General features: G+C 32.5%; 9 protein-coding genes across 11 annotated transcripts; 6 read left to right on the top strand and 3 right to left on the bottom strand.

Annotated features, from left to right (window-relative positions):
- The first annotated feature begins 178 nt into the window (after nucleotides 1–178).
- On the top strand, nucleotides 179–3,034 carry LOC128393590 (nucleobindin-2-like). The gene is made up of 5 exons (XM_053353780.1): nucleotides 179–509; nucleotides 662–977; nucleotides 1,092–1,156; nucleotides 1,227–2,465; nucleotides 2,545–3,034. The coding sequence occupies exons 1-5, from the start codon at nucleotides 363–365 to the stop codon at nucleotides 2,641–2,643; spliced, it is 1,866 nt and encodes a 621-aa protein (XP_053209755.1). The 5' UTR covers nucleotides 179–362; the 3' UTR covers nucleotides 2,644–3,034.
- A 516-nt stretch (nucleotides 3,035–3,550) lies between these two features.
- Nucleotides 3,551–5,124, top strand: LOC128393594 (dehydrogenase/reductase SDR family member 7-like). Its single transcript, XM_053353785.1, has 5 exons — nucleotides 3,551–3,878; nucleotides 3,947–4,108; nucleotides 4,173–4,270; nucleotides 4,362–4,604; nucleotides 4,679–5,124. The coding sequence occupies exons 1-5, from the start codon at nucleotides 3,752–3,754 to the stop codon at nucleotides 5,021–5,023; spliced, it is 975 nt and encodes a 324-aa protein (XP_053209760.1). The 5' UTR covers nucleotides 3,551–3,751; the 3' UTR covers nucleotides 5,024–5,124.
- Nucleotides 5,125–5,205: 81 nt separating this feature from the next.
- LOC128393592 (Bardet-Biedl syndrome 5 protein homolog) lies at nucleotides 5,206–7,646 on the top strand. The gene is given in 2 exon segments (XM_053353782.1): nucleotides 5,206–6,427; nucleotides 6,430–7,646. Coding segments are annotated over 2 exon segments (1,275 nt in total). The 5' UTR covers nucleotides 5,206–5,367; the 3' UTR covers nucleotides 6,645–7,646.
- Nucleotides 7,647–7,784: 138 nt separating this feature from the next.
- Nucleotides 7,785–10,199, top strand: LOC128393596 (protein NATD1-like). 2 transcript variants are annotated; one of them, XM_053353788.1, is made up of 4 exons: nucleotides 7,785–8,322; nucleotides 8,495–8,769; nucleotides 9,062–9,177; nucleotides 9,946–10,199. In XM_053353788.1, exons 2-4 carry the CDS (start codon nucleotides 8,628–8,630, stop codon nucleotides 10,060–10,062), a joined length of 375 nt encoding a protein of 124 aa, XP_053209763.1. In that variant the 5' UTR covers nucleotides 7,785–8,322; nucleotides 8,495–8,627; the 3' UTR covers nucleotides 10,063–10,199. The 2 variants fall into 2 exon arrangements, with proteins under 2 accessions (XP_053209763.1, XP_053209764.1); XM_053353789.1 differs by lacking the exon at nucleotides 7,785–8,322 and having other exon boundaries at nucleotides 8,367–8,769.
- A 576-nt stretch (nucleotides 10,200–10,775) lies between these two features.
- LOC128393593 (galactokinase-like) lies at nucleotides 10,776–13,498 on the bottom strand. 2 transcript variants are annotated; one of them, XM_053353784.1, is made up of 5 exons: nucleotides 13,222–13,498; nucleotides 12,729–12,914; nucleotides 12,427–12,604; nucleotides 12,201–12,333; nucleotides 10,776–12,118 (listed from the first exon to the last, which is right to left on the bottom strand). In XM_053353784.1, the coding sequence occupies exons 2-5, from the start codon at nucleotides 12,903–12,905 to the stop codon at nucleotides 11,407–11,409; spliced, it is 1,200 nt and encodes a 399-aa protein (XP_053209759.1). In that variant the 5' UTR covers nucleotides 12,906–12,914; nucleotides 13,222–13,498; the 3' UTR covers nucleotides 10,776–11,406. The 2 variants fall into 2 exon arrangements, with proteins under 2 accessions (XP_053209759.1, XP_053209758.1); XM_053353783.1 differs by having other exon boundaries at nucleotides 12,729–13,498.
- Nucleotides 13,499–14,804: 1,306 nt separating this feature from the next.
- LOC128393591 (glucose dehydrogenase [FAD, quinone]-like) lies at nucleotides 14,805–16,939 on the top strand. Its single transcript, XM_053353781.1, has one exon. The coding sequence runs from the start codon at nucleotides 14,949–14,951 to the stop codon at nucleotides 16,797–16,799; it is 1,851 nt and encodes a 616-aa protein (XP_053209756.1). The 5' UTR covers nucleotides 14,805–14,948; the 3' UTR covers nucleotides 16,800–16,939.
- Nucleotides 16,940–18,023: 1,084 nt separating this feature from the next.
- LOC128393726 (uncharacterized) lies at nucleotides 18,024–19,564 on the bottom strand (the record flags this gene model as incomplete). Its single annotated transcript, XM_053353939.1, has 1 exon — nucleotides 18,024–19,564. A coding segment is annotated over one exon (1,455 nt), but the record flags the coding sequence as incomplete, so codon positions are not given.
- A 2,178-nt stretch (nucleotides 19,565–21,742) lies between these two features.
- On the bottom strand, nucleotides 21,743–22,945 carry LOC128393595 (elongation of very long chain fatty acids protein AAEL008004-like). The gene has a single exon (XM_053353787.1). It carries the CDS (start codon nucleotides 22,640–22,642, stop codon nucleotides 21,863–21,865), a length of 780 nt encoding a protein of 259 aa, XP_053209762.1. The 5' UTR covers nucleotides 22,643–22,945; the 3' UTR covers nucleotides 21,743–21,862.
- Nucleotides 22,946–23,762: 817 nt separating this feature from the next.
- Nucleotides 23,763–25,882, top strand: LOC128393014 (peptidyl-prolyl cis-trans isomerase FKBP4-like). Its single transcript, XM_053353115.1, is given in 4 exon segments — nucleotides 23,763–24,197; nucleotides 24,200–24,259; nucleotides 24,419–25,195; nucleotides 25,272–25,882. Coding segments are annotated over 4 exon segments (1,440 nt in total). The 5' UTR covers nucleotides 23,763–24,106; the 3' UTR covers nucleotides 25,784–25,882.
- Nucleotides 25,883–26,165: the final 283 nt, after the last annotated feature.

Genomic DNA, 26,165 nt, shown 5'->3' with positions numbered 1-26,165 from the left:
AAAAATGAAATATTTAATAATAATAATTGACAAAATAATTGATTTTCAAAACAAAGTATTAGAATCAAATTGTATCTTGTTGTAACACGAAGGCTGCGAAGCCTGGGGGGTAGTTTTTGAACTACCTGATAGCAAAGCCACGTCTTTGTTATCTAGTGATACAACATCACAAATAAAGACGTGTTGTTTGTGTTTGACTTCAAACATCTTAATTGTGTCATCAAATCCATGTTATTTTAGATTGTTTTTAATTCTCCATTGTTGTACAATTAACGAGTTGTATTTATTAAGGTATTGGTCCATTCAATTAAAGTGTTTTTCTATTGTTTTTCTCTTGTTGGTTGTAACAAGAAGCGATTAATATGAATCGATTTTTGGGTTTCTCTGGTTGTGTCTTGGTTGTCTTTCTGTTGATTTGTCAAACAAGCTGTTCAGCTCCTGTTGAGGCTGATAAAAAACCCGAAGACAGTGATTTCGGTAAAGACCCTGATTCGGCCATCAACGATTTAGTAAGTTTCAGTTAAGGTCTAATTTGATTAATTTGTCATCTCTGATTTTCTCTTGAGCCATATTTTATTTCGCTGAGAATTGTTGTTATTACTTAATTTCCGCTAATGGTTTTATTTTTCTCTCTCTCTCTCTGCTGTTTTCATCTTTTCAGGGCCTTGAGTACGGAAGATATTTACAAGAAGTTGTAGCGGCTTTGGAGGAAGACAAAGAGTTTGCCAAGAAATTGGAAAATGTCTCAGCTGATCATATTAAATCAGGAGCAATTGCGTCTGAACTCAATCTTGTCAATCACAACATTCGAAATAAACTGGATGAGCTGAAACGAATTGAGATTGAAAGATTAAGAAAATTGACAAAATTAGAACATGATTATAAAGAATTTGGTGCCCAAGCCAATGATGGTCGAAGATGGAGAACTTTAGGTTCTACTGGAAACGCAAAACTGGACAAACAATTACAACAATTCGGTAATTTCTGGTTTTTCCAATCTTCACCTTGAATTTTTCACGTTTAAAATTATTTCCTTCATCTCCACCAATCTTACTACTTTAAAATTAACAATTTCGTCTTATTTTTTTCAGAACATTTGAATCATAAAAATCCGAACTCTTTTGAGGTTGAAGATTTACATAAACTAATTATAAAGGTAAGTTCGATGTAAATTGATATTCAAAGTTTCTACTAAGTAATTGTTATTATTATTTATTCAATAACAGGCTACTAGAGACTTGGAGGTTTTGGATAAAAAACGTCGAGAAGAGTTTAAAAGATATGAAATGGAGAAAGAATATCAATACAGAGAAGGCCTAAAGAATATGACAGAAGAAGAAAGGAAAGAAGCAGTCAAGAAACACGACGAACTTAATCAGAAACACAAAGAACACCCTCGAGTCCATCATCCAGGAAGTAAACAACAATTGGAGGAAGTTTGGGAAGAACAAGATCATATGCCGAAAGAAGAGTTTAATCCAAAAACTTTCTTCGCCTTGCACGATGTTAATGGCGATGGTTATCTGGACCCAGAGGAAGTGGAAGCTCTACTTTCATTAGAGATTAAAAAAATGTATGATCCAAATAATCCTGAAGATGATCCCAATGAAATGGAAGAGGAATATCACCGAATGAGGGAACATGTTTATAAAGAAGCAGATAAAAACAAAGATGGGCTAATTAGTCAAAAAGAGTTTATTGAATTGACTCAAAAAGCGGAATTCGAGCGAGATGAAGGCTGGAAGGGAATCGATGAGCAACCAATGTTCAATGAGGACGAATTACGTCAATATGAACATCGAAGACAAGAGCTTCTTGCTCAACAATATGGATATTATATGCCACCATACCAACCTTATGGTCATCATCCGTCACAACAACAACCTGGACATTACCAAGGACAAGGTATGGGTCATCCTCCTCAACCACCCCAACAGCATTTTGGTAACGTACCACCTTATCAAGTAGCTCAAGCTCACCCTGGTTATGCACAACAACAACAACAACAACAACAACCTCATGCTTATCAACCACCACCACAATTTGCTGTTCATCCTGGAGCACAACACTCTAATCAATATCAACAAGGATATCCTAACAATCAACAACAAAATCAGTATCAACCTCCTCCACCTCCACCACCTCAACAACAACACCAACCTTACCAAGCACCAAATCAAATGCAGAATCAACACTTTGGTGTTGCTCCACAAGCTAATTTACCTCCTCAACCTTCAGGTATGGCTAATCAAGGAGGTCCACAACAAATCAATCACCAAGCTAATTTAGCCCAACAAGCTAATACATTTGGACAACCCAATCAATTCAATTCAGGCCAACAACAACAACAACAACAACAACAACAACGACAAGTCAACGTCCCAATGTCTTCTGGTCAGGGTGTCCAACAACAACAACAACAAATACATTCTGCTATACCTAATCAGGTTCATAGTTCATTAAATGTAAGTTGATTTCTAAAATTAAATAGTAATTATATTGAATAACATTCTAATATAACCATATTTATCTTTGTCATCACAGACTAATCAAGGATCTGTAAATGTCAATTCCAATTCTCAACAACAACCAAACCCTAGTTCTTTCAATCTTCCACCACAACCAACAATTCATAAATCATGATCTTCTTTGGTTAATTAATTTTTGTGTCCATTCTAATGCTTTTATGTTGTTACATTTATTCACTTCTATTATTATCATCGGATGAGATTATTAATACAAGACAGAATAATAAGAGATCTTATTTTTGTTATCGAAAAATTCTGATAAAGAAGCAAGAAAAACAATTCCAATTATTAACGAAAATAAATTGTAAACATATGAATATTATTGAATGTTTGATTATTATAATCATCGTTTTAATTAATTTTTTCTTCACAATCATTCTGCCTTCACCGAATCTCCATTATAAATGTTTCCTTTTTGTACCTTGTTAAACAAAATTAAAATGCCGTTGCAATCAAATCAGTTCTAATCGAACACATCTAAATATTAATACAATTAAGAAAATGTATCGAATATTTTTCTAACTCTTAATTAAAGTTCTGAAGAAAAAGATGATCTTTGGTCAGAACAAAGGTTAAAACGGCAACTTCGAGGATCTTACCAAGTCGCTTCTGGATCGACAAAATCTGGTCAAGTCTCGAACTCACAATTAACTCAAACCAATCAACCGATCAATTTCTGTAATGATCAACTAACCAAATCTCCATTTGGTTAACAATATCGTTAATAAGGTTAGTCAGTTTGATGGACAAATTAACAGTTGAGTTACAATAGTATTGAAAGTTGATTAATAGCAGATGATGTTGATTAATTAGTTGATATTCACTTGATAATTTATTATCTCCCAGATGATGATGATGATGATACAAGGAAGGTAAATATATTGGATGAGAGAAACAAAAGTAAAGTTTAATCAGCAACTTTTCTCAATTTGTTTCAATTTATCTTCCTCTCTCTCTCTCTCTCTCTCTCTCTCTCTCTCTCTCTCTCTCTCTCTCTCTCTCTCTCTCTCTATCATCCTCATTTCCCTCTCTCTCTCTCTCACTTTCTTTCTTTCTCTCTTTCTCTCCGAACGTCATCATTGAATCATCTCCATCTTTAATCCGATTCTAAACGGAAACAGTAACATGCTTACAATTTAATCTAACCGAAGTAATTAGAATAACAATCTTGATCAATCTACATTTAAATCGTTTGAAAAGTGAATTGAAACAATTAAATCAATATGATTTTCCTTTTAATTTCAATCGGTCTGTTAATTGCTGCTTTTTATTGGCTCAATCAAAATGTTTTCAGTAAAATGGATTGTGACTTTTTCATGGCTCTCGTTGAAAAATATGGCAAAAACCCAGGTAAGTTAATAGAGAAAGTTAATTGTAACTGATTGATTGATTGTAATAAACTGTTAACAATTAACTAGGTGATGCATTGAAGGGTAAACGGGTTTGGATCACCGGAGCGGCTTCGGGCATTGGTGAAGCCTTGGCCTACGAAATGGCGAGTCACAAATGTAAATTAGCTTTGTCTGATTTGAACAATCAAGGATTGGAAAAAGTTAAACGTAAAATTATCAATCATCACGGTAAGTTAATGATTAGTTGATCTGCTCGATTGTTACAATATCATTAATTTTGTTTCTTAATTAGGGTTACAAGAAAAGGACATCATTCTGGTCCCATTCAATTTAACGGAAACAATTAAACACGAAGAAGCTTATAAAAAGATAATCGGTTACTTTAAACAAGTCAGTTCTTTTCTTAATTGTTGTTGATTAAAAATTCTAATGTTCTAGTTGTTTGCTCAATTGTTTTTCACTTTGATTTCTTTCAATTTAGATCGATATATTTTTCTGTAATGCTGGACGAAGTCAACGAGCTCGATTTGAAGAGATCGACATTCAAGTTCATCGGGACTTGTTTGAGATAAACGTTTTCTCTGGGGTCAATTTATCTCGTCTACTGGTCAGTGGCTGGTTAACCGAGTCACATCCTGGTCATATAGTGGTCACTTCAAGTATCGCTGGTAAATTTGGGTTACCATTCTCAGCCTCTTATACCGCATCTAAATATGCTCTTCTTGTAAGTCTATTTAATTATTTAGATCAAACAATTAACTTTATTTGTTTTTTATTACTTTTGGATCAATATTAAAGGGATATTATGATTGCCTAAGGAATGAAGTGAAATCTAAAGGGATCAAAATTACCGTTATCTGCCCTGGACCTACTGCTTCCGCTATTTTGACCAAGTCTTTCACTGGAAAACCTGGTGAAGTTTATGGTAAAGAGTTTAGTGAGGTTGATACTCGAATCCCGTGCGACCGACAGGCCAAACTTTTCGCCATCGCCACAGCAAATGACGTGACGGAAGCTTGGACATCAAGATCGCCCTACTTGTGGCTTGTTTATGGAGCTCAATTTTTACCTTCAGCATTTAGATATTTGTTTCCAATTGTTTACAATGAAGCAAAACTATCAAAAATCAGAGATGGACATTAGTGGACATTACCAAAAGTTATCCCTCAACTATTTGAATTGATTTAAAATTTTACAATTGATTCATCAAAATGAACACAATAAAAACTTCAAGATGATTAAAATTATGCACGGTTGATTGAGCTTCTTTCTCTCGTTTAATTGCTGTTTTATTCAATTTTAGCAATCAAATTAACTCAATACTAAACATACTTAATACTAAACCCTTTCAGAATGCAACAATTACATGATACTAGTTTTATTATATTTCCAATTGGTAACTAAGACCAAGAATCGGTTGCTACAAACAAAGTGATTAAATTTTGTTGGCGAGATCAACAAAAGAGTGATTCTAATGATCAATTAAAATGTCTAATCCAAAACCGATCGAATTGTTTAAATTTGATTCTCTCTGGCAAGATCGTGATTTAAGGTTCGATGCAACGGCAAAGGAATTAACTCTTCGAAAAGGTGAGAAAAATTTATATCGATATGATCGGATTGAAGATACCAAAGGAAACTCTGGTGATGAAGGAAGATTAACCATCACTAATTTACGGATAATCTGGCAATCAAAATCTAAACCACGGATTAATCTCACAATCGGATTAAACTGTATCATCTCAATAACCTCTCGAAATTTACACAACAAACTACGAGGCAGATACACCGCTCTTCATATCATGGGAAAAGTTAACGGTACCAGATACGAATTTGTATTCACACCATTAGAAGACAAAGAATCGGTTGTTGGGTCGAAATCATCAGGAGCAGATTCTTCATCTATCATCATTAAATCAGGCGAATCTGCAATATTATCAACTGGGGAAAGTTCATCGATCACTGAGAATGGTAGTGATGTTAATCCACGATTTTGTAACATCGGCTCCGAAATAACAATGACCGTGAGTAGAGTTTGTAAAGCTTACCTTTGTACCAAATTGTTTCGAGATTTGAAATTACGATCAGCCATTTTCACCACTCAAGGTAAACAACTTAAAATATTGACCTCAGAACAGATTTACAATAAATGGCAAGGGGTTTGGAATCTGTCCTCCGACCAGGGGAATTTGGGTACCATGCATGTAACCAATTTACGAATCATTTGGCACGCAAATGTAAATGAACTGTTCAACCTTTCGCTGCCCTACATTCAAGTTTCCTCGATTAGGGTTCGTGAATCTAAATTCGGCCCAGCATTGGTCATCGAATCATCTGATAGTTCGGGAGGTTATGTTCTTGGTTTCAGAATCGATCCACTTCAACGATTAATCTCTGTTTATAACGAACTTTGTAATCTGTACAATGTTCATGTTACGAATCCCAATTATGGTGTTGAAACTTTCCTCGCAATGGAAATGGGCTTGACTTCATTTGAAAGCGGAGGAATCATCGGCAGCGGTGGCGGTGGTTACTCTTCATCGAACGATCAAAGTACGAAGATGATTTAATCAACACCGATTATATTGATGACGATAAGGAATTAAATCCCGATGTGATCGCTTCCTACCTGGAAGACGATTCTCAGGTCATTGGTAAAGACGCTGAGCCCGTTTTCTGTCAACAATTAGGACTGGCAATTGAGAAAATCAAAGATGGATACACACTCGATTCACTTTGGAATGTTATTCCTCAAGGATCTTAACTAATTAACCATTCGACTAATCAATTAAATCAAATTGAAATTTCGAAATACAATAAATGCTGAGCAAAGTAAAGACAAAAGTTTCGCTTTAATCAATAAGTTAATTAGTGTTTCTTTTAATCACTTCAATTCTCTGATATCTAATCAATTTTATCAATCGACTTATTTTTGTCTCAATTGTTGTTAATTGTTGTTAATTGTAGTAAATAGATTTACATGTTTACTGAAAAAAACATTTTTCTCTCGCCTTCAAGTTACTATTATTATCCATTAATGATAATTGACCTTGATTGTCGTAGGTGCTTATTATTGTTGTTGTTAAATTATCACAATCAAAAAGTGACTGATGAAAAAAATGTTAAAATTAAATCACCACTTTAATCATCTTCTTGATTGTTGTAGTCCTGATTTAGAAAGTAACAACAACAGAAAAAAATCTCATTCATCTTTTTGGTTGTTGTTGGTTAGTTGATATGAATTTTTTTCCTTAATCATTACAATTGATCCAATTACTTTTTTTAGTCCTAATTGTTAATCATATTTAGAAAGTCAAAGCAAAACAGATTCACAATCACATCTAAATCAAGATTATTACCTGAATGAAAATTAAGGTCAAATGATGATCATGATGATGTTTAACTTAATATTTAATATATAAAATTGGGTTTGGAGTGAAAATCAAATCTAATTGAGAGAAATTAAATTAACTTAAATTGTAAATCGTTCTGGTTACAGAACTGATTGAGTAGCAAAAAAAAGTATTTCACTCAAGGTGATTGAACAATAACAACAATCAACATTTGTAATTAAAGAAAAAGGGAAACAATAAGATAATCAACTGATTGTAGTTGATTGTTAACCTTTTTCACAATTAGAATTAACAATTTACATTTAGCTCGATTTTTTCGTAGCCATAAAGTAAAAGTGATTTTTATTTTTCTTCTTCTTTTCAATCGGTTGATTGTTGATTGTTGATTGACCTGATTGACCTTTTTTTCCAAATAATTATTATTATTCTGATTAGAAGACAGAATTATAATTTAGATCATAATGATTAACATGAAGATTGAGAAGATGATGATGGAGAAAAGAAGATGAAAAAAAGGCGGATCAAGAACTTGGAATGAAACAGTTGATGGATTTTCTTTGTTGTTGTTTGTTGATTCACTTTTTCTTGTTGTTGGTTGGAAACACTTTTTCTTTGGGGAGTTGATTAACTCTGATTATTGTTCACTATTAACTAACTAATATTTTTAAAGGTGTAATCAGTTGATTGTGACAATTTGCTGATTATCTTTCGACTCAATCAACTTCATTTCGGTGATTCTGTTTACTCTGTGGTGAGAGATCTCTATTTATCTCTCTAAGTGTTTTCCATTTCTCTTATTCTCATTGTGATCATTCACATTAATTGTTTCAATTTCTCAACAATTTATCAATTCTAATTTCAACTAATCATTCACCTTTAACCTTGGGTTAAACAATTCTACGTAATTTGTTTTCCTTTTTCTTCTCTGGATTTAAGCCAAATTCTTATTATTACATCTTTTTCTCTGGCAAATTTTGTTTCTCTATTTTCTTTTCTCTCCATCTCTTGATTGGATTTATATCTTCACCATAATTCTCACTAATCTAATCAACTGTTAACTATTACTTAACAATCTACTTGATATCACAGGTAATTAGAATTTATTGATTTCTATCCCTATTCTATCGCCATTTTCCTCTTCATGTCTGACAACCTCTTCTGTTTTTCCTCAGTGATTTCATCTCCAATTATACCTTTGGTTTGCTCATGTGATTGGTACTTGTTTTTAATTCCAAAATTTTCTATTCTCTTGTGTTTCTAGGAAAATCTATTACACGTTGATTGTTTAACCTTTGAAAGAACAAATTGACAAAATCGGCGAAATCAAGTTGATCAAGTCGACAATCTAATTACGCTGCTAACAACCTTTTCTCTCTCATTGAGTCCAAATAGTAATGGCTTATGTCCGAGGCACATTAAGATCCCTCTTGGAGATGCCTTTGAAATCTGCTCCACCGATGGTTAAAGTTAACCTTTCAACCTTAACAGTTCAACACAATCAAGATATAAATGAATTCACCATCAACTGCGGTCAAGGTTAGTTTATTTTACTCCATTTTCCCTTTCAATCTCAAATCATATGTTTACACGTAGACAAAGAAAGCCAACAATCAATGTTACCTTTTGAATCCCATGTTAGGCCTCCAAGTAATCATCTCTTTATTGTTGCTCATGATTTTCGGCCAAATTTCAAATCAGTACGATCATTGACCTTATATAACCTTTTATTTTATTTTCTATTTCTTGTTTTCAACCTTTGACGATTTCACTTTACCAAATGAACGCCATTAATTGAACCTCCACCACAACCGCCAATCAATAACAAAAGGAGGTGGAAAAGCAGTTCTTAATTATGAATACTTAGCCAACGATTTGGTTGAATTGTATCATACTGAAGTACCTGTTACCTGTCGTGGCCAAGGAGTCGCTAAATTATTGGCACAAGTTAGTTTATTCACCTTGTTCTCAATTTCTCCTTCAATAACATCAACAACAACAAAAACAACTTGCTCACCACTCTCACCTTTTTTTTCAATCCTCTTAGTCAAAAAATATCAGTCAACCACCTAATCATCATCATCATCATCATCATTATTATTATTATTATCAACATTCCCATTCACCTTAGCCACAACCCTCCTATTTGAACTAATATTTGATTGCTCAGATTAACAGACTCATTTTCAATCTTCATTGCATGATAATTATCATCTTTCTGAATGAACTTTCAAATATTGACCATTTTCAGATGAACCAAAACACTGATGATCAGTTCATCAAGGTCATCTACCTTTTCCCTCTCCCTTTCAATTGAGACTCACTCAATTCAATTATCATCTCAATTACAGTAAAAGTTCAGTAATTATGTGCATTAGCTTCCGGGTTGTTGTTGTTTTTTATTCTTGTTGCTTTTCATTGTTCAACAATCGTCTCTCTCTCTCTCTCTCTTAACTTTCCATTATTATTATGATTATATTACTTATCACTCTGATTACTTTCACTAATTAACTCGAAGATGAGAAAAAAACAAATTACAATTGAGTTAATTTCTTACCTTTTTTTAACCTGTAATTTTGGTTGACAATCAAAATCAAAATCAAAATCAATGTCATGTTTTGTCTTAAAGTTTCAACTTTATTTTATGAGGTTGAGAAAAAATATCACAACAATTAACTAATCATTTTCTTTCTCTCATCTTCTTCCCTTAATTAGGCTGCATTCAAATTCGTCATTGAAAACAATTTACGAGCTAAAGTCACTTGTACTTACCTTCAACGAGTTTTGTCCAAAAATCCTGATCGTGATTTCCTTAAACAAGTTGTCTCTTAATTGTCGTTAACCTTTCCCTTGATTTGGTTTGTTCACAATCACCGGATCTACAAATTTACCACAATTAATTAACCATTGATGACTATTTTCATCCAATATATAAATATATCTAAAATATATTATTATTATATATTATATATGCATCAACAATTCACCTCAAATTTAACAATCAAAAGAAACAATTAATCCAAAGGAAAATGAATCAAAAAACCGATCAAAACAATCAAATTATAGCCAACATGTTGGATATCAATTTAATAATCAGCTAATAACTTACTCAACATTAGTTATTAACAATTAATTGGATTAGATGTTAAATTTTTGCTCCATTTTACTTAAAACAATTAATGTTTCAACCTCTTAACAATATATGTTAACTCAATTAGAGGTAAAGTTAAATTGCTAACAAACCCTTTCCACCCAAATCGTTGATTAATTGTTATCAATGTCCAACAACTAATCAACTTCATCATCAATTTCACCAACATCACTTAAATCATTAACCTTTAATCATCTAAAATCTCATCAAAATTATCAATTAACATCTAAAGCCAAAGTCTCATTTTTTACACTTAATTAGTTAATCACTAGCTACTACATTTATCTACAATTAAATGTATATTTAGTATAAAAAAAAACAACCACTTAATTGTTTTGAAAACAAATTGAAACTTATTTTCACCATCAAGGATCACAAGTGATTTAATAAACAATTTTAATTGTAATACATTTTATTTTAATTCAATGAATAAAATTCAACTTGGAAACCTTAAATTGTTGATTAAACAAACTTAATCAAAGATTAATCATTCAATCAATGATTGTCTCTATTTCTAAATGAGCTTAATTCAGATCACAATTAAACTTTCATACAACTTATGATACCATCGATATGGAAATACATCAAAATGTTTGAATATTTTGACAATTTGATTTAATTGATTTACAATATTGTAGCAATTAGATTGTCTGAGAAAATATTGTTACAATTAATTCAATTTATTAATTTGTTACTAGTTAATTTTTAATTCCTTGGCAAAATCCTTTTCCTCGATTCCTTCATGTCCATCAATTTATATAATTTATGATTTGGATTATGAGTTTGATGGTGATGATTAAGTGATGATTTGAAGTGTAAATGATTGTAAAAAAATGACGAATACGTTATTACAATTACAATTACAATTTTGGCTTTTGATATTAAAATAACCGATTAGAAATAATAAATCACATTCGAAACTTTTGATTATTTGTCACATAGATTAAAGAAGGAAAATGAGAAAGTAATTGATTGTTTGCTGATTTTTTTCTCTAATATAATTGGTGAAAATTGATCTTTCAAGATCAAAGTGATTTCTTTGAAGGTAATTTAATGTGATTCGCTCCACCGGCGGGTTTGAACACATAGAAATCAACCGAAATACGAGATTTACTTTTCATATTGCTAATTGTTGATTCAACTTTATCCGCACGAACCAAGGTCACCGTACATCCGCCAAAACCACCGCCGGTAATCCTGGAACCATAAACACCCTCTGATTCCAGAGCAATCTCACAAAGCTCATCAATTTCTGGTACTGAAACTTTGTAATCATCTCGAAGTGAGATGTGACTTTGCGTCATAAGAGCTCCAAAGATAACGTAATCGCTTTTCTTAAGAGCCTCCGAGGCACTTAAGGTTCTTTCAATCTCGGTGATTACATGGCGAGAGTAATGATATTGTACAAGAGGTAAAACGGTTTGACTTGTTTCCAATTCTTTCATTGAAACATCACGAAGGCTACTTTTACCTAATTGAGATGCGACTTGTTCACAATTTTTACGCCTCGAAGAGTATTCACTTCCAGACAGTTCGTGACGTATATTAGAATTGGCAACCAGAATAACAATATCATCGGAAATCAGGGGAACCAATTCAGTTGATAGAGAACGACAATCAATTAAAAGAGCATGATCTTTCTCTCCCATGACAACCACGAATTGATCCATTATACCACATGGAACACCAGCAAACGTGTGTTCTGCTCCTTGGCAAAGTAAAGCAATTTCTTGTTTACTGTTTGACAGAAAGAAAAGAAAGGAAAATAATTAGTTTCCAAAAGTTTATCAAAATTTACAATCATCATGATGCTTATTACCTGATTCCAAGATCAGAACCACTTAAACCTTGAAGAAAATTGAAAAAAGCAACTTCAAGAGCTGCTGAGCTTGAAAGTCCTGCTCCTATTGGTATGGAACTTAAAATGATTGCATCGAAAGGTTTTTTGATTCCTAAGAAAATAAAACTGTTGTTAGATTCATTGGATTAAATAATTGTAGTAACTTATTCATCTATCAACTAGAATAATAAAAATAATAGTATACCTGGGAAGGTAGAAATGACTCCTTTCACGTAATTAGACCAAGATGGTGGACCGATGGTCAGGCTGTCAAACTTTAATTCAACACGTTTTGGATTCTCTGTTTTATCTGATAGAGTCTCGATACGACAAATTTGGAAATTGTTTGGAGCACCAATGATCACAGTGTAAACAGGAATTGCCTGAAAGATGAGGGGGAAAAGAAATGAAAATAAAATAGAATATTGAATTAGTGAATTAGGGAATAAGTGAAGGAATTGAAAATGATTAGCAACAATTCTGTTGAGTGGGTGATGAGAAACTCACCATAGGTAAGACAAGTCCATCATTATAGTCAACATGATCACCTATTAGATTAACTCGTCCTGGAGAATAACCAACAATCATTGGCTCCGTTTCGAAGATTTTCTCAAATTGTTCACTTCCTTTTTTAATTAAATCCTCAAGAGAAGGTACAATCTCGGCACCAGGAATAGAGACCATTTTTTGTTCCTGAAAATGTACCCGAAAGAACAGTCAATGATGGCGAACACAGGATGGAATCAGATAAATAAAATATTGCCAAAGAAATTTAGACAATTGTTATTACAATGAGAGAGTATATTATTAATAAAATAAAAAGAAAATATGAACAAAACAAATCAAAAGAAAAAAATATTTCACAAAGAAAATCTCTGAGTAGAAAAGAAGAGGAGACAAAACAACAAGTTACGGGTAATAAATAAAAGGAACATTGTGAACACAATCAATTGGAGATTTATAATTGATGTGTAACAGTGATTAGATTGATAATAATTACCAGTGAGTTAATTTAGATCAAGTTCTGATGGTTATGAAAAGAAAATTAAATCACAAAAAGACACAATGAAACCAGAATAACAACTGATGGTAAATGGAAAAGATTTCACGTGTAAACCCAATCAATTAATCGTTGTCAGTTTGATGCGAGAAGGTGACGACAAATAATAGACAATTAACAAAAGGATAACAGTTGAGACTTTTAGATAATTAATTAATTACAAAGGAATTAATAATAAAAACATCGATTTCTAATTAAGTGAAAGTTTCATTTCTGAAAACAAAAAAATAGAAAACACAACAAGAATTTGTCTCCATCTGGTGTAATTAAAATGAACTTTTTTCTATTCGATGAAAATTCTGAGAATAACTTTTCGTAATCAACTATTGGTCATTTAGTTCATTTTTTGTTTTCATGTTTCTGAGTAATTAATATTAACCATAGATTTAGACATTTACTGATTTATAACCAGATCCCGAACTGACTAGGCGATTGTCCGATTTTTTTTAAGAAAACTTTTCTCTTTCAAACTAAAGTGATCTTTGGATTTGCCGTTGGGAATTTAACTTTTTCAAATTCTTAATCTCAGTTGTCCATTTGATGAGTTCAATTATTGTTTAATTAACTATTTGGTTAACGATTTCTGCACTTCCATGACTGCCGTCTATTTGGGCTCAACGGGTTGTACGTTTACCTTTCACTGTATGATGATCGGCCTCAGCTTTCATCGACTCTCCATCGAATAAAAAAAGTTCAAAACTTAAAGGTCGACACTGTGATAAGGTCAACATTCAACTGACCATATTACTGGTTATCTTGATCAAGTAATCCAACAATTTAATCAACTAATTCATCCACAAACTTTCTGGGAACATAAAAACTCAACGATTTTCCTTGTCATTTTTTTATGTTCAATCGACTTTAGTTCATCTAATTTTCTATGGTCAAGTTCTGAGCTGTCAAACTCGAATTCATGAAAAGGTTCGAAGGCTTAATTCAAGGTAGTTCGTTTCTTCACCTTTGTGAACTCTCAAGGCTCTCCTGCGAATCCGATGTTATTTTCTGTTGTTGTTGTTTCTTTCATCTCAAAATTTAAATATTCAACTTTATTCATTTAATGGTGAAAATAATTCTAAGATTATTGTCATTTGTTAATCAATCATCATCACAATTGTCTTCGTTTAACTCAATTATCTTGTCAACTCTTTTTCTTCATCTTCTCATATTCTGTGTTTAAAATTACCTGTTCAGATTATGATGAATTTGATCATTTAAATCAACCTCATCCAAATTGGCAATTGTTTAGTTTAATTGTTCCTTCATTTTGCTGAGTAATTAATTTATTGGTCTATGGTTTGACTCTTTTTTTTTTAATTATAATTTAGTAAATTATTGTAATACTCAGTATACAGTGAAGTGAATAGCCAAAGCACTGAGCTGATTTGCTAATCGATTAAAAATGTATCTTTGATTGATTGGATCTTTTTTTTTGTTCTAATCATCAATTTGATTACATACTAGGAAATACCAACAATTACCTAATTAAGAAGACAATGATTCCTTATTTTTTGCTGTCAATTTATATCAATGATGATTATGCACAATTAGGTGAAAGTTAGTAAAAGGGAAATCGTCAAATTGAATCGGATCAGTTGAGTTTCAAACTTGATACTTTACTGTTGAATAGTTTAATTAGTTGATCAAACGATCAACAATTTCTATCAATTATGTCGGCTGTTAATACGTTGATTGCTTTTTTCTCTAATCCAGTTACAATCATTGGTTCTACAATGATTATGCAATTGGCCAGTGTTTTTTGGTCCAATACTCCGTTCCAGAGTTATACTCAGACTTATAATGGTGAACGCGAAGAATTTGATTATATTATCGTCGGCGGTGGGACTGCTGGAGCCGTTTTAGCGGCTCGTTTGTCGGAAGATCCAAAAATTTCTGTCCTCCTTTTGGAATCGGGTGGTACTGGTTCGTTTATTACTGAAATTCCCTATTTCTGGATGTTGTGGAGAGGATCATCTCTTAACAATCAATACAAAACGGAACCACAAACTGTCGGCTGTCAAGCTTTTCAAGATAATCGCTGTCGGCTTGATTCAGGTCGAGGTCTTGGTGGTTCAAGTGCGATTAATGGAATGATTTATGCTCGAGGTCATCCTGATGATTACAATTCTTGGTCTTCATTTGGTGTTAATGGTTGGTCATTCGATGAGGTCATTCCCTATTTCCTCAAGTCGGAAAGTTTCCAACGAATGGATCGAGTCTCAGCCCAATTCCACAATGTTTCTGGTCCATTGCCGATCGATTATGGTCCATTTGTCCACCCAAGTAATTGGGCTTTTTTCCGAACTCTCACTTCTCTTGGTTATAATATTGGTGATTACAATTCAGATCAACAATTAGTCTTCGATCGCGTTCAAACAATAACCAAAGGTGGAGCTCGTTGGTCAACCCATAGGTCATTTTTGTCACAAAATAAATTGTCCGGGTCACCTAATTTAAAGGTTCGAACTCATTCACCAGTTCAAAAGATTTTATTCAACAAAGAGAAACGAGCAATCGGTGTAATGTACACCGATATTTCGGGTCGAGTGTTACAATCCTATGCCTCTAAAGAGGTCATTTTATCAGCGGGTACCTTTGGTTCACCACATTTACTTTTACTGTCCGGTGTTGGTCCAGTTGATCACGTTCACTCATTTGACATTCCTAGTATTGCCGATAGACCAGGAGTTGGATCTAATTTCCGTGATCATGTTTACGGTTTAATCAATTATATTACCGACTTAGCCCCAGGTACCGATCCAGCGTCAACCTTAAGTTTACCTAATTATTTATCATTCACTCGAGGCCATGGACCTTTAACTTACGGAGGAGGAATCGCTTTGGGTAACATTCAAACAAGCACCAACAACACTTCAACCAAACCCGATATTCAACTTGCTTTCGCTGGGACATCACCTTCATCCCTTCCTGAGGTCAGTTTCTGGACGAACACATTTGGCCTTAAAAGTGGTATCTACGAAAGTTACTTTCAACCTTATGTGGGTCGGGAAACTTTAACCGCTTATGTTTGTCTATTACAACCTAAATCCTTTGGATCTGTCAGATTAACTTCACGTAATCCAACAGATAAACTTTCCGTTAATCCAAATTACCTTCAGCATCCAGAGGATGTGACAACTCTCGTTGAAGGGATGAAAACAGCGCATAAAATAATGACCAATCCGTTGATGAAAACATTGGGAATCCAATTGTTTGACTCTCATTTCCCAGGTTGTGAAAAATATCAATTGGCCAGTGATGATTATTGGAATTGTTATGTTAAACAATTTACAATTAAGGGCGATCATTATGTTGGAACTTGTAGAATGGGCAATTCATCTGATCCAATGTCGGTGGTTGATGAACAATTAAAGGTGATCGGTGTTGATGGATTAAGAGTAGTCGACGCTTCGGTCATGCCAACGATTCCCTCAGGCAATACGATGGCAGCAACTATTATGATCGCCGAAAAAGCCGCTGATTTGATCAAACAATCACAAAAGAAAATTAAATTATACTAATAGATTCAGAGAAAGAGAAAAAAAATTCAATTCTCTTCTTAATCAACACAATTTATCAATAATTTTGAATGTTCAATTTTTCGCAATTTATTATGAATCTCCATTAATGATTAATAAATTTATTTATTTATTCGTTTAAACATATAAAGCAATCGAGCAATTTTTATGATCTTTTATTGTTATCGTTCAATTGAAAAAGTTTATTCGTTAGTTTAAACAAACGATAATCCGAATCTGAATTGTCTGAATGAATCTGAATTTAAGCTCTACTTTGGTGAAGATAATTTCACCGATTTTCTTGCTCTTTATCCTCTTGGTACAAATTAATATTAATTACGTGAACATTTTTGTCTCAATGTTGGAACCAGAAAATCCAATGATCTTGACACTTATAATTCTGGTCGTTGGATTGTACAAGATGACAATTTCAATTACAATCGAAAATGAATGTTTAAGTGACAAAATTGTCTATTTCATTATTTTGTTCATTCTACTGAACAATATCATGAAAATTGATATCTAACAATTTGCTTCTTTCATAGTTGAACTTACTCATGATTGGAATGAATTTGGCTGAGGAAACTCATTTTCGAAGGATATTATTACCTATTTTCTTGTTATTTTCTCATATAAGCATTAAAATTTAGTAATTCTATTGTTTATTTTTGATAAAACTTTTTCCGTTCGCCGAAAATTTGACAAAAATGACGCAATTTCCGGTTCTTAATTCCTTCTAAGTTCCTGGCCAAAATGAGATTTTTTTCGAAATCTGAATAATAATTAATAATTCTACACTTATCAATATTTTAATTAAACTGCAAAATTTGTTACTGATTGTTAAGTGAAAAGACAGAAATATTTATATGGAGTTGCCTCTGCAAATCATATTGGTTACAGACACGAACTCGAACACATCGAAGTTTCGAAATCTTACTTGTGGGAAAAATTATCGAAATTCATATCAAATTGTAGATTATGAATTGTTCCTCAATGTAATTTTTATTACAGCCTAATATGAGTATTTATAGAGTCGTTATTGTTCGAAAATTCTACTTCCATTCTTTAGCGGTTATACTTTATATGCACTTTCTCATTTTTAATTTACAACTCAAAATTTGGACTGGAATTCATTCCTTCCCATTCCCCGATTTCTTCCTGTTTCGTCTTTCGCGCTGAATATTAAATTGTTGTATAATTATATTGATAAAATTTAAGACAATCCAATTAATCCGTTAAGATTTAATTTTCTGTTCTACATTTCAATAAATTTTTTTATGGGAATTGATATGGTTAAGCATTCGAGCTGATAATTAATCCTCTTCCAAAAGGAAATCAACTTCTTTCAATTGATTAATGAATGTTGAATCTTCTAAAATTCGACTATAAGAACGTAGCATTCGAATTAGATGATGAATAGCTGCTCGATGGCTCATTCCTCGAATGTAAATAGCCAATTTAGATATTGTTGATCGGAAATTAGGTTCATCGATATCGTCCAATGAAAGTTTTATCTGTTTTCTTTCCCCAGTCTCTGAATCAGGATAAAATATGGTTACCATGTTATTGTCAATTGATCCAAATAATCCAGCAATTACTTCATCTCGAGATCGAATTACCAATGATTTGAAATTGTAAATGTGTGAACGTTTTTCTGTAATCTCAATTGACTTGGCAAATGAACGACGAACATAGATCAGATTAACATATTCTTTGACTCGATTTGGTTTAGTCTCTCTAACAGTCCAGGTAACAAGTCCACTGTCATTATCAACAGCTGAATAATTGTATTCTTTCAGATTAGACGGAGATGGATTTTGAACGAACCATCCAGTGTGAGGGGAAAGACCATCTTCCATAACGATGATCGGCTTGTTAACATGATAACCTGGATCGAAAAGAACTGTACCCAATCGTGAACCAAGAGCTATTTTAACGGCTACTAAACAATGCTCCTTTTTAGCAGAAGGTGAATAGATGCAATAATTATCCGGGTCTTTAACAACCTCTTCGCAAGAAACCAGACCAATGGAGGCTGCATGAGTCGGGAATCGAAGGATGAACAAATTGTGTAACGAAATGGCCAAACCAACGCAGGAGAGACCATCGTGATACAATTTAGCTTTGAAGGAAGTGAGAAATTTAACAAATGACGTATCAATGGAACGTGAGTACTCTTCATGGAAACGGATAAATGATGGAAATGTATTGTATGACTTTGTAGATAATTCTTGTTGCAATATTTCCTTACAAATTGTCAGGAAATCTTCCAACTCGAGTTCATTTTCAAAGTCAATTTTTTGTAATTCAGCCAACCAGATGGGAGTTTCAAGAATCTCATTGATAGCAGAAGCAATCTCAGTTCCGGAAGTAGATTCATCACTTGAAGATGATGAAGTTGAATCAGAGCTAGAACTGGATGAGATACTGGCTCGGCTTACAGAGCTAATCCCACTGGAAGTACTGGCTCTATCATCCTCGTCATCTGAATCAAGAGAGAAATCTTCATCTTCAAAGATATCACTATTATCATCTTCTTGATCATTTAAGATACCTGAAGGTAAGTAACTTTCTTCACCTTCTTTAGCAGCACCGGAAGTTGTTGGTTTTTCAACGTCAATAGAATTGATGTCAGCATCATCTTTAGCCTTTTTAGTTGTCACTCCGATTCCTTGGAAGAGGTGAGTCGATTGGTCATCAATTTCTTCACCCCAGTCAGGGGGAAGAGAATTGAGGACCGTGTCAGTAGCATTTAAAGGCTTATTGAGTCAAGATGGCCATTCAGAAGCTGCTTTGTGAATAATATTTATGGGTTTATCTTGTTCGTTACTAAAACCTTTCAGGCTCTCAGGGCTCTCAAAGGTGAACAAATGCTTTGAATCATCTTCACTATAATCTGTCATTTATATAAAAAAAGATACAAAAAGGGGAACAATTAGAATGAAAGTAACAATGAAAGAATAAAAAGAAACAAAGGGTTAAAAGGGTTAAAAGAAATCAAGAAATTTACTAACCCATCCAAGAGTTAAACCAAATGACCGTAGAAAAAAACAAATAACACCAATCAAAAAAGAATAGACTTTGAAGAACCGATTCTCAAACGAAAATAAGCGACAATCCAACTAAAAGAGTAACGCAATAAATAGAGACTTTTTATCTGATTGTGAGCAAAAAAGATGAAGAGAAAAAAAAGGAGACAGAGAATGCGAAAGAGAAATAAAAAACGTCATCCACCAAATCGTATCAACAAGAAGGTAACTAAATGACGTTGAAGTAAAAATAAGAAATTTTAGTGAGTATGACTGACTTTTCTTCTTTTTTTACAAGATGATAGAACACAAATTGATGATTGTTACAACAAAAAGAGAAACAGATGAAAATGATGTAGATAAAATCACGATAGATAATCAATATGATCCACAGACAAACACACAAAGAGAAACTATTAGAAGATGGAGGACAAAAGTGTTACTAAGGAAGAAGCAAAAGAAAAAAAGATTGACCAAACTGATGATAACAAAGAATGACAAATATAATTGATGTCAATTAGAGCGACATCATTGGATTGAACAGGTTAATCAAATTAAATCGATAATCAATAAAATGTAACATTTGGAAAGAAGAAAAATAAATTAGGTTAAATTAACAAAGAAACAAAAATTATCCAATCAACAAGATTTTCCTCTGTAAAGGTAAATAGAATTTAATTTTATTCTTTTCTATTCTCTTTCTTTTTCTCTGTCGACATCTGTCGCTTTTCGCTAATTTCCCTCTCTTTTCTTGTTTATTGTTTTCTCTCACAAATTAACCATTAATTTGTTTTCTCTTTTTACCTTACAATTAATTTAATTACCATGAAAATCTAATAAATTGGTCATCTTTTTGTGACAATCAATTAGTTGTTTCCATGTAGATTGTCACTTTGTTTTATTTCCTTATGATTCTTGTAACCTGATGAATTGATATTCTTGTTTTAATTATCTGTCATTGTTTTTTTTATCTGTGTCACGTTATTGTGGTTTTTTCTGTGTTTGTATCTCTGATTATAAATTAATTGGATTAATCATGATCGAAATCAACAATTTACTTGGTTATTTGTTGTTGTCATGTTGTTAATCAAGACTTTAGTTAGTCTTTCACAGTAATCAATTGCTGATAAGTGTTGGGTAACATTCAATTTAAAATGTTTTCTGGTTCAAGTTAATGCGTGATAATTAAATATTTTCAAGATGATGGAAATAATCATGAAGAAACAGATTAGATGTTGATAATTATTAGTATTTCCCTTTTCTGGATGGAAGAAACTTGGTTTGATTATCTTGAGTAAAAATTAATCTTCATGTAATAAAATTACTGAACAATTATGGTGATAAAAATTGAAAGATTGGCATGAAATAAGGTAAACAATGGTAATCAATTTGTTGTTTTCATCCAAAGTTCATCAAGTTAATTTAATGCAATTAAGTGTTTATTATAAGAAAATCACTCCATCTATTCAATTGTGTAATTGATTAATTATCAATGACAATTGGATTGTCTATCTAATATTATCCTGATTAATTGTCAATTTTTTTCCTTTTCCTTAACATGATTATGTTTCTTAATTATTCTTGAATCAAATGTACAATTTAAAATGTTGGTAAATCGATTTCAATATTTAATTGTTTTTTCTTAATCCACCTTAAGAAAAGCTCATTGATCTGTGAATCTAACTTAATTGCTAGAACTAATCAACCAAATGATAGTAAAAACTGTTAACCAAGCAAAAGTACAATTAACAATTTGATTATTTTTGCCTTGAAAATGGATGAAGAAATAATTACTCAATCTCGTAATTGATGAGTTAATTGGAATTAAAAACCCATAGGCCAATTTAGCTGATCATAAACAGAAAATTAAATGAACATCGATCATTTTTTCATGAATACAAAAAAAAATCTAATTAATTCAAGTAATAATTAACTTAATCATTTATTTCCAAGTTCTAGAAATTAAAAAATCATTAATATTTAAAAGAGAGAAAAAAGTTTTAACAATTTCCAATGATAAATAGATGAAAATATGAATTAATCGTCTTTTGGACATTTCGTTTTCGTCCAATCAGCTGACCAGTTTCGATAAATATTAATGAATGAAAGGAACGAAGAAGTTATTTCCAATAGCGATAAATTGGCAATATTTGAGCAAGAAGGATTAGTTAACATGATTAATCCGTGGATTAGAATTGCGATTGACTGTAACGATTTAAGAATTGTAAACAATGATCTCCAATGATTAACATTAACAATCGGAGGTCCAGCGGAGGCACAAACTCTCATTGAATAATCAACGATTCCAAAGATGAGAGTGACCAGTGTAAGGAAAGAAGATGATTTTCCTGGAAAGTATTTTAATCCATAGAAAATGGTAAAGACAAAGATAAACTCATCGACCATGTCCAGTTTGTCCCATTTAAGTGTCTTCTTCATTAAAATAGTGACCACTCTGGGCAACATTTCACCGATATGAAGCCATAAGAAAATGTAAGCAAGGTAAACGGTGAAAAAGGGTTTAAGGTCAGTTAATTGTTGATCAATTGGTGAACAATCAAAAGAGACACGAGCCCAATCGGTGACCCAAAGGTCAAGGAAAACACCAACAACATTGGCACCGAACACTAGTCCATTGTAAATGAGTAGAAAGGGTTTAAGGTCAAGAGGTTGTCTGTTGACCATTAGCCAAGGTCCGAGAATCGATGTGAAAAGATTACAAGAAAAAAAGAGAGCAATTAATTTCCATGGAAAACCTGAAACCAAAGGTAAACTTTCGGACAAAGGATGACCAGTGAAAGACGATGTGTCCATCATGGTGAACAATTAAAATCTCCAATTGTAATGATCAAAAAATTCAATTTCAAACACAAACCAAATCAAGAAGAGAAATGAAAATGAAAATGAAAATAATTTTGATAAAAAAATTCTGGATAATTAGTTGATTAACTCCTTTTGATTTCGTTTATTTGGTCGGGATTTCTGTTTGTTTCACTTTAATGATTAAGTTTAACGAGCTCATTGGATGTACTGATTGTTAATTATCAGAATTAATAATAAACAAAATTAAACGTCACAATTAAGAACCGGTTACCTTTTGAATCTCAGGTTCCAACTCATTGAAATCCTTTCATGTAACTTGTTTGTTTTCATTTAATTTTTACCCAAAGACAATTAGGAGATGATTTAAATCAAGGTCAATTTACAACTAGAATTTATTATCTCATTTGATGCTTTTTGATTGTTCACTGATTGTGTTTACCTTTTAAATACCTTGAGGCAAAATAAGATTAGCGAGAAATGAGGGAGAAAAACGATTAAGCCTTCGAAAAGGATAATCAATGGTTTTCGAAAATAATCAAATTCCAAATTTTCCATTAAAGTTCATCGTCGCCTGTAGATTATTTATAACTTCTTGTTATTTGTATTCAAAAACTAATCACTTCGAGAAATAAATTATCGAACATCTTTGTACAAAAAGAGTTCGAATTCGTATTTTCCTTTTTTTTCGCTTATTTATAGTTCGAACTATCAATTTATTGATTAACGATACAGAATGAACTTCATGAGTCTCGTTTGTAATTAGCGATAGCTTCAAGTTGGAATTAAATTAAAGATCAATTCTGTTAAAAAAATAATAAGAAAAATTCAATTAATGGTTCTAATCATTGATGAAAATGTCGAAAAAAGTTCCAACTCATTGATTTATCCAAATGATTTCTATTTATCATCTTAAACTTTATGCCAACATGTCACAAGAAATTCTGTAAATTAATAAATTAAACTTAAAACTGTCGGTTGAAAAACTAATTAATCGAAACAATCAGCACAATTAAAATTATAAAAAAAGAATTGGAATTTGTATTAGTTTAATCGGAGAAAAACAGATGGCGTTGGCTCCGAAAAGAAATCTCTAGATTCATGTCAATTTGTCCAATGCTTTAATCTCAGGTAACATTGATTGTTTGTCCTTTTTTATTAACAATTTGTGATCTTTTAAAAGTTATTGATTTTTGATTAACTAATTTTGATATTTTTATTAATTCTGCTGACAGTGTTCTAGTTAATTCTGTCTGACAATTTTCCTCATTCGTGTTATCTTTGCGCTTTGTTGGTCTTCCAACTGGTGTTACTTTTGACTCTCTATTAACCTTTTTTTCTGTTATTTAATTATAATCCCTTTTTTTAATATCCATTTAATTTGGATTTAATTTCTTCATATTCCTCCATCAGTGATTGTTTTGTAAGGTCAATTGTATAAAGTGTTTGAATCTTTTTATAATGGATCTCGTTGATGCGGATACAGTTTTAGCACAAGGGCCAGATTCTGATTGTGAAGATATTTCCGGTAAAGATGATGTTCTTAATACTCCATTGATGTTACCGAGAGTAAAGATGGTGGAGTTTTAAAAGAGATTCTTAAGGCTGGTTCAGGTATGTGTTAATTAATTGTTCATATATATTGAAATTATCTTTCTTGGGTTGAATAGAAAATGGAATGGACATTATTGGTATAATGGTTTAGTTTCTTTTTCTCTTCTCCTGATTATTGTTCTTTCCTCAACTCACATGTTTCTTTCTCTCATTTTTTAGGTTGGGAAAATCCTGCTACTGGTGATAAAGTTTTCGTTCATTATGTCGGTTCTCTTGAAGATGGAACTATTTTCGACTCTTCTCGGGAACGAGGATCAACTTTCTCCTTTATGTTGGGTCAGCGTCAAGTAATAAAAGGATGGGATCTCGCTGTTGCTACCATGAAAGCCGGTGAATTAGCTAAGGTTACCATTAAATCGGATTATGGGTATGGTGATGCTGGTTCACCACCAAAGATTCCTCCCAAGGCTACTTTAATCTTTGAGATTGAACTTTTTGACTGGAAGATGATGGATTGTACCAAAAAAGACGATGCCGGTGTTAGAAAAAGAATAATTGTCCAGGGAACTGGATATTCTACTCCTAATGATGGTGCTACCATTCAGGCTCATATTGTTGGTAAATTTGGTGACGCTGTGTTTGAAGAAAGGGATATTACATATTGTCATGGTGAACCCAGTGAAGTGAACATTCCGGATGGCCTTGACCTCGGAATAGGCAAAATGAAAACCGGTGAAAAAGCTTTAATCTTTATCCGTTCCGATTATGCTTGGGGATCAAATCCTCCAACTGAGTTTAACCTTCCCTCCAACTACCAAGAAGTTATTTATGAAGTTACTCTTAAGAGTTTCGAAAAGATCAAGGAAACTTGGGAAATGACAGCAGAAGAGAGATTGGAACAGGCTAAATTAGCCAAAGACAAAGGTTCAGCTTATTTAAAAGAGAATAAATTACAACTCGCTCTAAAACAGTATAAACGAATTCCAACATTAATCGGTAAGTTTATAAATCTTTCAATAGAAAAATTCGAACCAAAGATTAACAATTTTCATTTTTTCCTTCGCATTTTCAGGTCCATACAATAACTTACAAGAAGAAGATGAAGAGATGGAAATGGAAAAAGGTGGAGAAAAAGTAGACGAAAAAGAAAAACACAGTATTCTTTTAGCGGGTCATCTAAATCTTGCGATGGTTCACCTTAAACTCGAACAATACACCGATGTTGTCAAGAACTGCGATTCCGCTTTGGAAATTGACCCAACCAATTGCAAGGGACTTTTCCGCCGAGGATCAGCTTATTCTGGTCTCAAGGAATTCGAAAAGGCGATCGCAGACATTGAGAGATTATTGGAAATCGAACCTGAGAACAAAGCAGCTAAAAATCAACTAATTATAGCTCGACATGGGCTAAAGATTGAAAAAGAAAAAGAAAAAGCTCTTTTCAAGAACATGATCTCAAAATATTTAGCATCTTCTTCTGATGACAAACCTCCATCTTACGAAGGTCCAATCGATGAAGTTCAATTTGCCTCGAAAGAACCAAAAGCCGACGAATCACAACTATCTATTCAAGAAATTAATTAACCAATCAAATTAATCGAATTTTTCCCTTTTCTTTTTTTGTTCTTTTTTTACCATGAACAACTTTTTTCGTCTCTATTTCTGCTATTGCACCAACACCAATTAATTCGGTTCCTTGATTGTTTAACTTTAATAAAATTTAAGTTAATCATTTTTCACTCCAAAACAAAAAGAAAAACACTCATAAAGATCAATTTTCGAATTTTGAAAAAATTGTCCCAATTCATTTCTCATTTAATCAAAAACCAAACTTAATGATTCAATAAACTGTCCCTCCAACAGAATCAATCAAAAAGATGAATTTTCGAACAGAAAAACTAATTGAAACAAAGAAAATTAAAAGCATCAGCTGGAGATGATATGACAACGGTTGCTAAGAGAAAAA

Source organism: Panonychus citri, unplaced genomic scaffold (assembly GCF_014898815.1).
Source record: "Panonychus citri isolate SS breed McGregor unplaced genomic scaffold, ASM1489881v1 Contig00138, whole genome shotgun sequence".
NCBI lineage: Eukaryota > Metazoa > Arthropoda > Arachnida > Trombidiformes > Tetranychidae > Panonychus > Panonychus citri.
The sequence above is the reverse complement of the archived record's forward strand: the minus strand, read 5'-3'. Positions and strand labels throughout refer to the sequence as shown.